Source organism: Mya arenaria, chromosome 13 (assembly GCF_026914265.1).
Source record: "Mya arenaria isolate MELC-2E11 chromosome 13, ASM2691426v1".
NCBI classification, from domain to species: domain Eukaryota; kingdom Metazoa; phylum Mollusca; class Bivalvia; order Myida; family Myidae; genus Mya; species Mya arenaria.
Genome location: NC_069134.1, coordinates 34,641,025 through 34,658,029, shown reverse-complemented (window position 1 = coordinate 34,658,029; position 17,005 = coordinate 34,641,025). Strand labels below are relative to the sequence as shown.

General features: G+C 34.5%; 1 protein-coding gene across 1 annotated transcript in view; it reads left to right on the top strand.

Annotated features, from left to right (window-relative positions):
• The first annotated feature begins 20 nt into the window (after positions 1-20).
• LOC128212863 (zinc finger FYVE domain-containing protein 9-like) overlaps positions 21-17,005 on the top strand; it is a 29,345-nt gene continuing 12,360 nt past the window's right edge. The window contains 13 exon segments of the mRNA XM_052918239.1: positions 21-85; positions 1,400-1,514; positions 2,007-2,696; positions 2,699-4,573; positions 4,868-5,082; positions 6,670-6,772; positions 7,351-7,494; positions 7,789-7,806; positions 13,079-13,225; positions 13,756-13,869; positions 14,423-14,476; positions 15,323-15,391; positions 16,589-16,753. Of these exon segments, the coding sequence (XP_052774199.1) occupies positions 1,460-1,514; positions 2,007-2,696; positions 2,699-4,573; positions 4,868-5,082; positions 6,670-6,772; positions 7,351-7,494; positions 7,789-7,806; positions 13,079-13,225; positions 13,756-13,869; positions 14,423-14,476; positions 15,323-15,391; positions 16,589-16,753 (3,649 nt within the window). The 5' untranslated portion in view covers positions 21-85; positions 1,400-1,459.

Here is a 17,005-nt window from a genome sequence, read left to right as displayed (position 1 = left end):
CGGTTTCTGACGTCACGTGACGATAAACGTCCTTGAACTTTAGAGAGAAATGATTCATCGACGGGAGCTGTCAACGTAGAAATTGGTAAATTTCTTCATAATTTGGACTAGAATTAAAAATGTATCGATGTTTACATCTTTTGGTAGAACTGTTCTGATAAATTGATACAAGATTGTTGCTGACGAATGTTCGTCGACTTCATAAATAGAAAAAATTGGCGTATGTTTTCGTTTTTTCTCTGATTGACAAAATGGCTGAAGTTGGTCTGGAAATGTCATTGTCAAATCATTTTTCTTGGTAAATACTTTAAAAGAAACGGAATTTTAAGTTTATTGAACACCAACTGATTAAACCATTTGTAATGAATAACTGACCTTCCAATATTTTGCTGTTATCCATTGATGATATTAGAAATAGAATGAACTTCTGCAGTAATATGATATATATATAATTTAATTAAAACAAGCATTAGATTTGGTTATTAAGTCCAGTTCGACTTGAAATGATTTTGAGTTCTGCCATGAAGTCCAACATAAGAAAGTCTTGCTGATATGGTCAACACATATTAGGACATACATTTTTGTTATTTTTACTTTACATCATCTTTGTTAATAAACGAAAAAGTTATGTGTTATGCACCAGTCAGTTATAACCACGGCCTCCCTAGGTCCGGGGAAAAGGGCAGTGTTTTTAGTTTCCAGGTGCCCCCGCAGGACCGCGTTGGTTTTGTCATAGCGCCAAATTTAGCGGAGATTGGGCCTTATATAGAGTCTCTGGGTGCGGGGCATTTGGCCGGGGTATAACCATCAGTTCGTCTCCGCAGGGCGGGGATTTTACCCGGGGTTTGCTGGACCGAAAGTCAAAGTCCCGGCTATTCCCCGGACCTGGGGGGGCCGTGGTTACAATTGACTGGTGCATTACGATGGACCTTTTCCATATAAAAACACATCCAATGATTTGAATTCAGTGTCATATACAACAAAATGATTTTAAGCGCTGCCATTTGTCCCAAATTTTACAATATTAGAAGTATTCAATTTAAAGTTGATATAAAAATATCCATTGTCCAATTGATAATAAAGTTCCCCTGATGTGCATTTTGGTGGCTATTGGTAGACCAGAATTATACAGAACTTGCTGTTCTTGACCAACAATCACAAAATGAGAATGGTTATCAGAACAGGCAGATGCAAATTTTGTTTTGTTACTTCTTTAGTCTTTGAAATATATACAATCTCATGACCATTATCAAAAGCCAATGCCAACAACATGTAAACAAAATGTCAAAGTGAGACACATGTAAACAGTATCTGTCATAATAACACATCACAAATCTTGTGGTTTAACATCACCATTACCATGGCTTTAGACTTTAAATATAATTTTCTTTATTTTCAGGATTATATTTTTTAAAGATGGTTTAATTGACTGTCGTCTTATTGTGTCAGTCAGTCAACCATGGACAGCTTGTTGGTTGATTTGGATAAAGTATTGGATGATCTTGAAGCAGAAGGTATAAAAAAAAAAAAAAATCCTGTCTGTATTTTAGAATTTCCATGTATCACATGCACATCAAGTTTCTGTGATATATTTTCTAATGTAAACATTTATATACTGAATTATGTATATGTATTAGTATTAATACCATGTGTAAATGTTTTGAGTTTTAAACTCAACAAACCACAATCTTTCAATCAATCAATCAATCATAACATGATAAGAAAACAAACAACTATGATAAAAAATCATTCACTATTAAGCTTAAATGTAGCTCTAAATCCTATCATCCATACATGTTATTCTCTGCAGTCTGCATTATTTTAGTATTTGTTAATTCATTCTGTATGAACCTTTCACTGAAAAATGGTAATGTTCTAAAACCAACATTTCTTTTTTTACTTATTAACATAGTACGATAATACAAAAAGATTCCTACTCACATTTTATATGTGTTGAGAAATTATGTTAAAACTGAAGTTAAGTATAGTTATTTTTTCTTTCACAGAAGATTGTGCACCCGGAAATGAGTTGAAACCGAGTGGTTTCCAGCAGTATCTAGAGAGAGCTGACCAACAGTCATGGAGCTCGCTAGAAAACTATGCCCCTCCTGAGTCTACCAAACCAAGCCTCTATGGTGGTAACATCGAGGATAGAGCCACTACCAATGGCCATGGAAGTACATCGAATGTGACAAATCCGCAATATGATTTTCCCTATGAGCCAGAAACGTTTGACTTGTCTGAGGCAGACTTTGCACCCAGTACTGGTCTGTGTGAGAGTCAATATAAAGGTTCCCTTTCCTACTCTACAGATAAGGGTTGTAGCAGTTTGAAATTGGATACCAACAAAGCAGCAGAAAATGGTGTTAGTTCTAACAGTACTAAGCTAGTTAATGCTAGCAATAATAAACCAGTTGATCCTGGGACACCGTATGAAAACTACCCAAACTTTGGCTTGGGTTTTTCTGCACCTTCTTCAGATGTTTCAATGAAATATGACTTTCAGGCAAATTTTGAAAAGTCCCCAATTCAAGCAGATCTGTCACCAAGTGCTGATTTTTCTAATGTGCCCAAGCAGATGAATGGTCATTCAGAGGGCATATCATTGCCACATGCCATGATTGAGACAGAGCGACCAACTGTACAGTCCCAATTATCCAGCATTCCAAGCACATCTAGCATGAGTTTAGGCTCGGACCAGACAAACTCTCCATACAGTGTAACACACCACAATCACCCAAAGATAACCCACTATTTTGTTCCATACAGTCTGAGTTTAGTTCAGCTAGCATGAATGCTATGTGTAAGCCGGAAGTTCAAAGTTCTAGTAAAATGTCTGAGATGCATGAAATTCCAAAATTAGAGGATCTGAAACATGAGTTGGAAATCAATATTGCAAACAATGAAACTCCTGTGAGTCATAATATGAAGGCATTTTCCCAGTCCCTACCTGCAAGTTTTCACCAAAATGTGTTACAGACTGGTGACAAAACTTCAAATTCCTTACCAACTGAACTTGAGAATGATGTGAATGTAAGTGCCACACTAGATAAGAAACATGTAACTGAAGAGTCTAAACCTTTCGATGGTGAGTCTAAAGGTAAGATCAGTGAAAATCACGGAAGTGTTAGCATTGAACATGTTATGGAAGAGAAGGAGCTTCCTAAATCTGAAAGTGACAGTGTTGATCATACAGTTGCCTCTGAAGGAGCTATGCAAACACACTTGCAAAACAACATAGTTGGTTTAAGCAATGTCTCAGTTGACATTGAAAAACCAGTGAACAAACTAATAGAAGAAGTGGAAGACAACTTTGGTGTTATTCCAAGGGATTCCTTGCTGTTATATCCAAAGAGCAGGAACGTTGAAACTACATGTAATTCTATAGGTGAAGCAGCTGTTGGTTTACCAGGACATGACATGACAAATTTACCACCAGGTAATGGTTTTCGTAATGGAATTCAATCAATTTCTGCTGTTGTAGGTTTTGGTAATGTTGAGGAGCAAGATTGTATGGATGATGCAGATTTAAATCAATATCTTGGTGGTAGTGAAGTGCCAAAGCATTTAAAAGATTCAATGGCTGAAAATACTAGTAGTGATGTAAATGTGACTGCAAATTCAGTTGAAGAAAAAGACAATGAAAGTAAATCACAAACACAAAACAGTGACCAACAAAATACAGATTTACTACCTGCTTCAAAATCAGATAATATTTCTCAGAACTCCGAACAAAGTTATGTTTTGCAGTTATGTTCAGAGACTGTGAAAGAAACTCAAGCCGGATTTGTTCAAACTTCACAATCTGTTGCTAACCCTCAAACTGTGATATTGGATCTCAACCCTGTTATATCGCCTACAGTGACTGCAAATATCTCTCTTGACAGTGGTTGTGCGTCTATGACAGAAAACCCTAGTGTCGACCTTTCAACGCAGGCAACACTAAGTGGCTTATCAGTAGAAATGGCAGGTGCTCGCCCCAAAGATTTCTCTGGAAAAAGCAACAGACCGGGAATAATAAATGATGTGTCAACAGTGGAATTGGATTCTAAAACGCCTTTTGTCACAAATTCTTCAGTTCCTTTACAAGCTGGGCTTGAAGAAATGGAATCTGAAATTAATCAAAATGAAAATATGCAACCTTTGATTGAAGGACTTATAAGTGATAGTTTAATCAATGAATCTAGACAGATGATGGAAAGTGGTGTTGAAGGTGCAAATTTACCACCAATATCTGCAAACGGATCTTTAGATCCTGGTTACATTCAGAGTTTATCTGATATAAGTCATACAGATGTTGAAATGAGAAATCCTGGTCAACCACATCAGCATTCACTAGAAAAGGATGGCAGACCGAGGTCTTGGAGTCCTACTACAGATAATGGACAGCCCCACCCTTCAGTAAGGCGACCCAACAGCCTTAACCTCCCACCACCTCCCACCATTGATCCGAGTGATGGGGGTGGGGATGGTGATGGGGGTGTTGAGGAGTGTAGTCAAGAGCAAGGTGTGCCTGGTAGCATTGATGAAGAGCTAGGCAGAATGCAGCATGAGGATGGCTCAACTCCAGCTGGTCAGTTTTTTTTTCTTATGAACAATTCTACAAGTCTTGCATTTAGTCTTTAAGAAGATTCTACATGTAGTTGCAGAGTAAAAGTGTTAATTGGTTTTCACTTTTTCTCAAGATTTTTTTTCTAAAAATCAGTAAATTATATCATAGCAATAGACAGGAAAATATTTTAGAACTCCTAGTCCTATTTTATTTAAAGGATGTCTTATCTTAAAGGAAGAAAATGCATTTCATACAATTCTCCTATTTATGGTTACAATACACATTTGGTTACTTACCATTCCATGTTATTTACAGGTGCTGAAGGTTTTACATCTGAACCCGAGGGTGGGGCAGAGGCCCTGTTTATTCCTACAGACAGTGGCATGATGGGGCCTCCACCCCCGTATCCCAGTACCCTGGGACAGGTGGCCCCTAAATGGATCCCTGATTCAGAAGCCCCGATATGCATGTCATGTAATTCAAGGTTCACTTTTACCAAGAGGAGGCACCATTGTAGAGCGTGTGGCAAGGTATGAAAGACTTTCCTTCTTTATTCATTATGATTTCCTTGTAAAACTAGGCCCTAATGCATCTGTCAATTGTAACTATGTCCGCCCAGGCTCGAGGAATAGCTGGACTTTGACAATCCTTAGTAAAATCCTTGTCATGCGGGGATACACTGCTGGTAAAAATCACACCAAATGCCCCCTCACCGCGGGAACATCCTAGGTAAGACCATTACCTGCTATTTTCGGCGCGAAAACAAAACCACGGCATTCACTTGGCACTGCGCGGCCACCTGGAAGGTAAAAACATGGAACATTTCCCCCAATCCCCGGTATACCCCCAGACCTGGTGGGGGGGGCGTGGTTAAAATTGACAAGTGCATTATACAATGTTACTATATAACAGATCCTTAGACAGGCTTTCATGATTTTCAGAGTCATGAAAACATTGGTACATTGTATTACTCCTTATATTAAGAATAATCTATGAGTACGGGCCCAAATTTCTTAAAATATTTTTAGCATTTTACGTTATAAAATGATCTTTTTTTCTTTTAGCTTCATGACAAACTTAAACTTGATTTTTAAAAATGAAAATTGTTAATGAAAATTTTCTTTAAAGAAAATACCTTAAAAAGTTTAAAGGAGAATATTAACATTATTATTATTATATTATTATATTATTATATTATTATATTATTATTATTATCATTATTAATACCCCGGTATTATTATTTAAACCACAACAATAGTGTGTTAAGCATGATCCAGTTATAAGGCAAAAAGATTGTTTGAGAAATTTAGGTCAGGAATTTAAATATGGCAAAATAAATGTAGTTTTAAGGAAAATATTAAGTGAAGTAAAGTTATTGCTTTTACTTAAAAACTGCTCACTTCTCAAATATAGATATTTAACATTCTGTATGAAAGTCTTCCTTGTCATTTACAAAAATGATAACATTTTATAGTATCTACTTAACTGCATTATATCTGCAAGATACAGTTGGCAGTAAATTCATCCTGAAAATCTACATTGCTTGTTTATTTTAAAAGTAGAAAAGCTGTGGTATTTTTAAATTTTATTAGTTTTTTTTTGTGTGATTTTTTTGGCAATTTATCAGGTCACAATTAAAAAAAAATAACCTAGAAAAATGCTCAATTATTCATTGGTATAAGGTTATTTAAAGAATGAAGTGGGTGACTGATGTCATTATCAAGTATACAAACTCAGTTGGGCTAGTGTTTGGAGTCCGAAGGACTAAATGCATTCTTTTACCAGGCCAAATGTGTTCATATCCCCAATAATGATGCAATTCATTACTTATATTTACACCAAAACTTCATAACTCTTTCCAGAATTGTTAAAATAATATTTCATATATAACAAGATCAACATTTTTCAATTTACATGTATGAGTGCTGATTCGTGATCCGTACATATCTGAAGATGTTGTGTTCATTGGAAAATATTCGCAATTGCTGAAAGGATGTTTATTTAAGGAATGGAAGTTGAGATGTATATATAAGATAATGGCATTGCAAATTTTAAACCACGCTAAATCAGCTAGTGGGGGAAATGTTGCGAAATTAAAACAATTAATGTTCTTGCAGGTGTTCTGTTCGTTGTGCTGTAACATGAAGAACAAGCTACCGTACATGAAAAACCAGGAGGCTCGAGTGTGTGTCATGTGTCATAGCGAACTTCAGGTTTTAGGTAAGACACTCATGAAAATAATTCAGTATCTAATGTTCGTTAAAATTTTGTAACAAGTAATAATTTGAGATTATTTTTTTTTAAATGAAGCAATAATAAATGATAAAAAAAACATATAGAAAGTTTGGAAGTATATTACTCCCGAGAAATGTGTTAAAACTTCCAAACTTAATTCCAAAGTCAAAAGCTTGGAAGTTCAAAATATCAAAACCTGGTGTCAATATTACTTAAACAATTTCAATCAGTCTTGAAGTAAAATGAATTATCATAATATAAATATGTAAATTTGGCAAGGTATAGTTTCAAATTATTTGATTTTTAACATACTTATTTGAAAATATTGGAAAAAAATATATTCTGGAAAACTTAGACTTCCAAATTTCAGTGAAAGACAATGTTTATGGTCAGGACGTTCATATCCTTAATGGAAGCCCTGCTTCAAATCATGTTTTTTCACTCTTTCATATTCTTACCAGTAAGATAACTCTTTACCCAAATGTTGACCATATCATCATATTAATGGTACCAGTATTTACATAATATTATGCCTTCTTATAACCCTGGATGTTTAACAGCAGAGCATCAAATGATAACTGATCCAGGAGCCCCGCCCCACCCCAGCAATCCAGAGGACTACTGCAGTTATGTGCCTCCCCAACAAACCCCTGGGGCAACCAGTCAGCACCCTCCCTCTGTTCTCGTACCAGTCCTTAAGCGGGATGGTAAGATTAACTTTTGTATAGCTGTTTTATAGATATATGGGCTTCTTGATCTTGATTCTCAGATTATCTGGGAACGTGTCGGTCTGAAAGATTTTCATGGTAGGTGCTATTTTTATGTACGATGAACACCCCAAAAGATAAAAGTTTACATGAAAGTAAGATTCATTGCAAGTAAGAATAAAGTGCAAAGGTCTGGTCTGAGGAATATATTTCATTCAAGACTCAACAAAAATGAAAAATAAAAAAGCAAAAACAAGACTTATTGAAATCACTATGTTATATATTTGTTCATAGGTCATCCAACCATTGATCGTAAGTATGAAAACAACTGTTACTCATGCACAGCATTCCCCCAATACTCTTCTGCTTAAACTTTTGGAGATATCCAAGAAAGAACTTATGTCTTTGATCTTGAAAGAACATAGTTTGAAACTTTTTAACTCAACTTTTTGAAGAATAAGGAGGCTTTACTTCTAGACCTGGCGTCAGCGTCTGGTTAAAGTTTTAGGGCAAGTTTGCATTTTCACTTATAACTCCAATACCCTTCTTTTAATTCACTTATTATTTCACTCAGTTGCTCAGGACCATCACACATTGAGGTTACATAACTGCATATTATCGTAAATACATATTATGGCCCTGAAGGGACTATTTAGGAACTTTATGGCACATTGTGTTTGGTTTAAGTTAAAGGGCAATGTGGGATTTTTATGAATTACTTCTATACCCTTCATTCAATTGACTGAATACTTCACACAGTTCTTCACGGCCATCATACAATTAGGTTACATAACTCTATATTTACCCTCAGTACACATTATAGCCATTGATTGACTTCTTTTCTTCTTCTTTTTTATTGTGTTTTTTTTATTTATTTTAAACCAAAGTGAAACTTTGTTAATATTTAAATGATGTATGCTAATTAATGCTAAGGCAATCCTGCATAAGGGCAGCGTCAAACTCACCAATGGTATGGAATAATTTTAGTTTAGTTTGACAAATGGTGACCGAACTTGGTTTATAGTAAGATTTTATGGAGACCTTTGATGTGTTTGGGGGGGGGGGCATAATGTCAAGGTCAAGATCACTGTTACTAAAAATAGAAAAGTGGTTGGTCCTGAATCACTTTAGTTAGGATTGACATTTTGCAACCAAACTTTGTATGTAGGAAGAGTTTATAGAGAACTTTCATGGGATAGTGTTTGGGGCTCAAAATTGCTGCTAAAAATAAATAAAGTGGGTGGTACTGAATAACTTAAGTTAGGGTTGACATATTGTGAGCAAACTTGGTATATAGGAAAATTTACAGAGAACTTCCATGGGAATGCATTTGTGGCACCTAAGGTCAAGGTCACTGTTACTAAAAACAGAAAAGTGTTTGATACTGTATAACTTTAGTAAGGGTTGACATATTGTGACCAAACTTTGTTTGTAGGAAGTGTTAATGGAGGCTTAACTTGGGGTTGCATTTTGGGCCCGTAGGGAGAAGGTCAAGGTCACTTTTTTATTTTTTTGAGAAAAAAATACTGTTTATTGAAGTTATCTGTCTGCATGGGTGAAAGTTTTCCGTATTAATACGGAATTCCGTATTTTCGGTCTTCTCAGGGGTCATTTTTCTAAATCGTGTAAATCCGGGGAGTTTTTCGGGGGGTGGAGGGTGTACCCTAAACCCCATCATCAACATCGCGATCTACTTAAAATTGAAGATAAAACAAAGTTAAATTTTCTGGTTTACCAATTTCGTTCTTTAAATAGCGTTGCCATAAGTAGTAAAATTCGAACGTTTCCGAAAATAGTCGTTTCTTTTCGTAAAAAAAGAATTGTCATTCCAATGTTCTCCGAATAACCTCGGCAGTTTCCGCACCAACAAAAACTTGGATGGCGGAAAAAGCCGGTTTTCGCCGAATATTTACGGTCAGTATCCTTTACGACATACCGCAAATATGAGGCAAAAATAAACAATGAAATAAATCGAAATACTGCTGTCAAAATTGAACAATGAAGTTTGTACCCCAAGGGTATAATACTAAAGAGCTTGAACAGCCTGCGAAAAACAAATGGATGTGGTAATGGCTGTCAAAAGTCGATTCGAAGGGTGTGAAATTGTCCGATTGGTAACTTGATAAAAATACAAAACACTATTCAATATAAATCTTTAATTGTATTCTGTTTTTCATTTTTTAACTTTTATTGGATGAGTTACAGAGTAAAATGAATTCTTGATTAATAAGCAAGAATTGAAGTATTGAGGGATGTTTCTGTCAGGGGCCTTATGTACATGTATGTTGACAAAAGCTGCCAGAAATATTATAAATAAACAACATAGATTTGATTGATTAAAAGACAGGAAAGGCTTTGAAATGTGTTTTAAAATGCTTAATTTCAGGAGCTTCCGGGGGCCTCCGGGTTAATTTTTCAGTATTTTGAAAATTTGCAACTTTCACCCATGTGTCTGGGGTGGTATTCATAAAACTTATTAAGTCATTTCCTAACTTAAGTCACTTTTCTTATTTTATTATCTCTAAAGTCATATGAAATAAAAAAAAAATAAAGAATCTCTATTGGCCTACTATTGGCCTAATTAAAAAAAACATTCTTTAATGTTAAAGACACTTATACATTTCTTTTCATTTGACTTTTTTAGAAGTTGACTCAAGTTAGGAAATGACTTAAAAGCTGCACTATCACAGATTGAATGTTTTGACGTTTTTTTAATTTTTGTCTTGGAACGAGCCATTTTTTGGGAAAATTCATGGAAACCAGTTATAAAAGACTGCTGACAAAAAATCAGATTGCAGATTTCTATATCTAAGTTCAAAAATCGATGTTTTATGCATTTTTCTTAAAGCGTTAGTAACGGTTTAAGCCATAAAACACTAATTTTCAAATGGATAAATTTCCTCTTTCCAAAACAAAAAATAAAAAAGTTGTTAAAATGGTCAATCTGTGATAGTGCAGCTTTAAGAAGTTTTAGGAATACCTCCCCTGGTAATCACGAAAAACTAAGTATTATTTATCAACATGAGGTTAAAATTTGCTTAACAAAATAAGCTACTCAAGTCTGTTAAGCTTTAGAAATTTTGAGAAATCAGATCCTGAGATTTAGATATCTGCTCGAAGTTATGTTTGGTCCAATGTCAATGGTCGACAGCTATCTGCTTATTGTTAAAAGATTTATTTTCCTTTGAGTTTTTTATACTTTACATGTAGATATAACTAGATCACTATTATATTGTAAAATAACTAACACATTAATTTAGACTAGAAGTGTTTTAAGTGCTTTATAATATATATATATATATACATATGTAACCAGTATATATACTGGTGGTTAAATTGAAAGACTATTTTCATAAGAAATTGTATAACAATTATATATATATTTTTATGACACTGTTTAATGAAAAACATTAGAAGGTATAGATAACATTCTAAGTTATTGCTGTTAATTTAAATGGAAAACAAATAAGTTATGGATAGATTTTTTCTTAAGTGCTTTTTAAAGCAAAACAAAAGGAGCAATGGATAACATTCTATGAGAGTGCTGTTACATGCAAAGCAAAATAAGCTATGGATAACATTCTAAGTTAGCGCTGTTAAATGCAAAGCAAAATAAGCTATGGATAGCCTTCTAAGTTATTGCTGTTAAAGGCAAGGCAGAACAAGCTATGAATAACATTTTAAGTTAGCGCTGTTAAATGCAAAGCAAAATAAGCTATGGATAACCTTCTAAGTTATTGCTGTTAAATGCAAAGCAAAATAAGCTATGGATAACATTCTAAGTTATTGCTGTTAAATGCAAAGCAAAATAAGCTATGGATAACATACTAAGTTATTGCTGTTAAATGCAAAGCAAAATAAGCTATGGATAACATTCAAAGTTATTGCTGTTAAATGCAAGGCAGATTAAGCTATAGATAACATTTTAAGTTAGCGCTGTTAAATGCAAAGCAAAATAAGCTATGGATAGCCTTCTAAGTTATTGCTGTTAAATGCAAGGCAGAACAAGCTATGGATAACATTTTAAGTTAGCGCTGTTAAATGCAAAGCAAAATAAGCTATGGATAACATTCGAAGTTATTGCTGTTAAATGCAAGGCAGAACAAGCTATGGATAACATTTTAAGTTAGTGCTGTTAAATGCAAAGCAGAACAAGCTATGGATAACATTCTAAGTTATTGCTGTTAAATGCAAAGCAGAACAAGCTATGGATAACATTTTAAGTTAGCGCTGTTAAATGCAAAGCAGAACAAGCTATGGATAACATTCAAAGTTAGCGCTGTTAAATGCAAGGCAGAACAAGCTATGGATAACATTCTAAGTAAGCTCTGTTAAATGCAAGGCAGAACAAGCAATGGATAACATTCTAAGTTAGTGCTGTTAAATGCAAAACAAAATAAGCGATGGATAACATTCTAAGTTAGTTCTGTTAAATTCAAGGCAGAACAAGCAATGGATAACATTCTAAGTTATTGCTGTTCAATGCAAAACAAAATAAGTGATGGATAACATTCTAAGTTAGTGCTGTTAAATAAAAAACAATGGATAACATACTACATGTAAGTGAGTGTTGTTAATTGCAAAACAGAATAAGCTATGGATAACATTCTAAGTTAATTCTGTTAATTGCAAAACAGAATAAGCTATGGATAACATTCTAAGTTAATTCTGTTAATTGCAAAACAGAATAAGCTATGGAAATTATTCTATGTTAGTTATTCCCTGCAATTGTGCAGATTATCAATATCAGGCATATTTTTTTCTGCTATCCCGCTTGAAATTGTTTGTAAGGCCTAAAAAAAAATACATTTGGTTCGGGTTACCCGACCCTACCTACGGAATAGGCGCCGACCCTAATGTTTTTATAGTCAGTTTGAAAAAAAAAAATGAAAAACTAAAAAAAAAAAAAAAATTTTTTTTTTTTTGCTTTTCAATATGTAGTTTAAAACCTTAATTGCTTATATAGAAGATAACTTTAACACCATTCTCCAATGATGAAAATGACATTCTTATATAAAGCCTAATAAAAAAATAAATAAAAAAAAATAAAAAGCCTACCTACCCTACCTATTTTTGAAAAGGATGTAACCCTAACCAAACAATTATTTATTTTAGGCCTAACCATGCTTATTTTTTATTGAAATGGTTAGTGTGTGCAATTATTATACAAAACCTAGCCTTAAGCTTTATTCAAATTTTACCATGAATTTAAGGCTGGTTGATTAATTTTAAGGGCATGCAGTATATTGCATAAACGTGAAAGTACTTAACAACTAACCCTTGAGATGGAGCATCAAAAAAATAATTCAACTTTTGCTTTCCTGTTATGTCTTGTGTTTGGAACAAGTTCAAAGAAAGTAATGAATATTTTGTTAGGCAAAGAGAGTAAAAGACTGTAAGCTGTTCTTATCTAAGAGTTAAACCTTATTTCCTGTTTTTTATTCTTTTTCTGTTTACAAATTTACAAAATATATTTGAGACATGAACTTGCAAACACTTCGACAGGAGTGTCTCTATTTATTTCATTTTCTATTTAACTTCATTTAAAGAAATGAACAAACAAAAAATCACCTCTAAAATTCAGGTGGCAGCAGGCGGACAGAACCAAAGCAGGTAATGTTTTCTGATGGAATCCGGCCTGGGGGCGACCTGACGGAACTGGATGGCTCCAGTCAAGCTTCTCGTACATCATCACGCAGAAACAGGCCACCTAAACGCCAGTCAGGACAAGGTATTGGATCAGTTTAGTTAATATTTATTGTTTGAAAAAAAAAGTCAAAGTATTGTCGATGCGTTGGTGTCGTCAGCAAAAGTGTCATGGAAAAATAAAAACTAGGCCGTAACTTAACAACCATTCAAGATATTCTAAGGAAATTTCTACACATGTTGCTAGACACAATAAGCACACGTGTAGCAAGTCACATAAATCTTGCTTTTATATTTGTCCATTTGTGCCCCTTGCTGGAAAAAAACAAGGAGAGAGCTAGGACTCACTCTGCGGCACTCTTGATAAATTTCAGATAGCTTATGTAGAAACCTGATATATGTTCAAACCTGCTTTATTGGGTATTAGTACTGGTGTCTTTTTGGGAGGCCTAGAGAATGGCCAATGTTCTGATGGAGCTTAAAGTAACAACGTCATGGGTGAGATGTTAAAACCTTAACACAACACAACTCTCAGATCTATTTAAAATGCTTGAGAATTACAATGTAGATACCTTTGGTGAAATCTGATTTTAAAAGACCTGTCAAATATTTCAGGTCAGAATTCCCCACGATCCCGCCGACTCCGCACGATGGGGGAGCGAACTCTGAAATGCCTTATTCCCGAGGATGGATTTCCTCCCTTGGCTCTACCTAAACCTGATGGACCAGGTGCGTGTCATCCTTTAAAAAAAGGATTGAGAAGACCATACTTTTCTTTACTTTATATGGTTCCCAAACAAAACAACATAACTTCCACAGTGTGTGTATACCACTGATAAATTGCGTCATAAACGCTATGTGGGATGGCATTGTATGCTTTGATTGAAGACTTTCAACAAAGATAACTTTACTATTTCTTAACCATTTTAAATGAAACATATCACAGTCTTCGATGCTTACAGAGCCCCTCCTTCGGTCTTTTTCCAGAGTATGATTGAGAGTAAAGTTTCTTAAAACACTTTGACAAAACTTTATTGCAAGACCGCTTTCTGATGGAGCACTGTCAAAACATTATTTTGGAAACAGGTTTGCCAAAGTGTTTGAAGTAACTAATCAACTTATCAAACTTAGCTAACAAAACGTTTATGGGGCTCTTTTTAGCATAGACTGCCTAAGTTTTTGTGTTTATGTTTGCTATTGACTTGTACTTGAAGTAAAAAAACATAATCCCTGCGCAATACTGACACCTGTGGGTATTCCATGTTGTTCATATATTTTCCAGGTACCATGCTGCAGTTGAACCCAAAGACCAATGATTTTATGCCAGATATTAAAGGTACCATATAAATGCAAGAATGTGTCAGCGTATTTGCAATTGAGTTGATGTTAAATTTGATCGCAACCATCCTGTTTATTACCCAATTTGTTAAAAAAAAAAAAAAGAGTGTGTTAAGTCGAAGTGCTTTGACACATTTTGATATATATCATTAGGATAAGGTTAAAGCTTAAACCACTTTTTAATATAAATATAACAAAGACATATTGCATAGATTCTGCCGGTAAATTTACGGGGAAATCTGATTTCTCTTAAGTAACGAATGATTAACAACTAAGCCATCGTATTTAAATGGGGCCCAGGACAAGTAAATCTCCTCAGTAGTTCAACAGTTATGAATATTTATATCATTGTGGTACTTTTTTAATGTTATTAATAAGGTGATTTTATATTAGCCCAGTTATTTGTCCGAGGTCAGTTGTATTGGCCTAATCCCGAAGCTGACTGAGGACAAATAGCTCGGCCAATATGAAATCACCTAGTTAATGAGTATTTTATTAATTAACTATTACATTTGCATCGACATTTTGGTTAAAAACATTCTAATACCTTTTAAAACTTATTATTGAAGCTTATATTCCTTTCCTACTATTGATTCTGCATTTCTAGACGGGTCTTTGCTGATTTTGTCATACATTCTTTATGGTGACATTGCACAGACTTATGAATAAAGCCAAGCATTGTACAGTCTAAGGAAGCATATCTTTTAGTGATTATTTCATAAACCTTCGCTTAAAGTTCAAAATTGTTATTACGATTGTTTTCACCGTCATGGATCATTTTGTCAGTTTCAAACATTGTTAACTTTAACACAGTTTTGAACAAGCAGTATATATCTGTTTTCAGCTGATGAGAAAGAGCCTGTGATATTTGCAGTGAACACAAACCTATATATCAATGTGAAGATTGTCACATGTAAGTGGATGTATATGTGTGTGTTGATTTAGAAATTCTTCTTTGTCCAAATCATCTTTTAATAGCTGCCTAGTTGTTCAATATAAAAATAAAAATATTCACAAATAACTTACAAAATACAGAGAATTTCTTAAAGAAGAACGACAAACATTCCCAGTTGTCAGTGTTTGTTTTGCCAATTTTTCACTATGTACCAGGATGTGACGATGTCTGTATTTCGTATCTTTGCACTTATTTGGAAGATGACTATCAAATTATTATATATTAAATGTCCCGCCTCAAAAGAAATGCAAAATTGGCAAAACTAATTTAAAATTTGCTTTGTTGCCCAGGAACAATATATACAAAACAGTGTGTACTTCCGATCTTGGGGTGATAATGATGTTTTAAGCTATCTTTTGCAGGTTCTGCTTTTGTTCACCCAAAGAGAAATTAACAGAATACTTTAGGGCTAATTATCATTTGAATTTCAAGTACGGTAGAAGTGATTTTTCATGTTGCCATAAACTACTTTTCATGATGGTGGTAACAGGACTCTGTAATTTATTCATATGCAGGCTTTTAAGCGGGCCCTTCTTTTCCTACTTTTCTCTATTTTTTTGTTAGGCTCCTACTTTTCCCTACTCTCTCTTGAAAAATCCCTACTATCCCAACTTTTTTGTAAAGAATGAATAGAAAAGTTTTAACTAAATGCATTCATTGAAATAATCTAAATCTTGATTTTAATAAGACGCCATTTCTAGTATTTTTGTTGGATGAGTTTGATGTGGTAGGCCACCAATGCTGCAAGTCGGGTTCTATGGTGAGATTGAGTGGTACATGTTGACAAGCCAGAGACACCCATTCCAGGTTCATGTCCTAATACTGTGGCTGAATCCCTCTTGAAGCACTGGTTACTAAGCAAAGATTATAACTATCTACATGTACATCACAATTGATGAGTAGGTTTAGTAGTCATTTATTTGCATCCAAAAAGGTAAGTAAAGAGCCCTTCTTTCCTTACTTTTTGTTCTTAACATCCCTATTTTTCCCTACTTTTTCAAAAAAATCCTCCTACTTTTATCCCTACTTTTTTGTTATTGGTCACTTGAAACCCTGCATATGATCACATAGTAATGCAACTAATCATGCATAAAAGGTACAATCAACCAGGGTAATTTGGCATGGACATATAAAACATGTGCTTACTTATTGCAGTGGACTGCTGCGTAAATCGCACTGTATGGTGTTTTACGACAAAGGGAATGACAAGCGTGGGCCAGGAGGAGATTGCTATAGTCCTCGAGTGTTTGCCCGAGGAGGACACCCCACCACGCGACATCTTTGTGCATCTCAATAATGTGTTCGAGGAGGCTAATAAAGGCAAAGAATATATATTTTTTAGCTCATCTGCTTTTTGAAGAACAAAGTCTAGGCATTGTCATAACCTGTTTTTTTAACAGTGTCAGCATGATAAATCTTCAACCTTGGCTATAACTAAAATAGTATGGAATATATTCCAAATGAAACTTGGTACACAAGTTGCCAATACACAGGTATACAACAAGGCCCAGAGTTCTGACTCTAAAAATTGTTGACTGAAAAATTTAACATTTTGATTTTCATTTTGCAGTA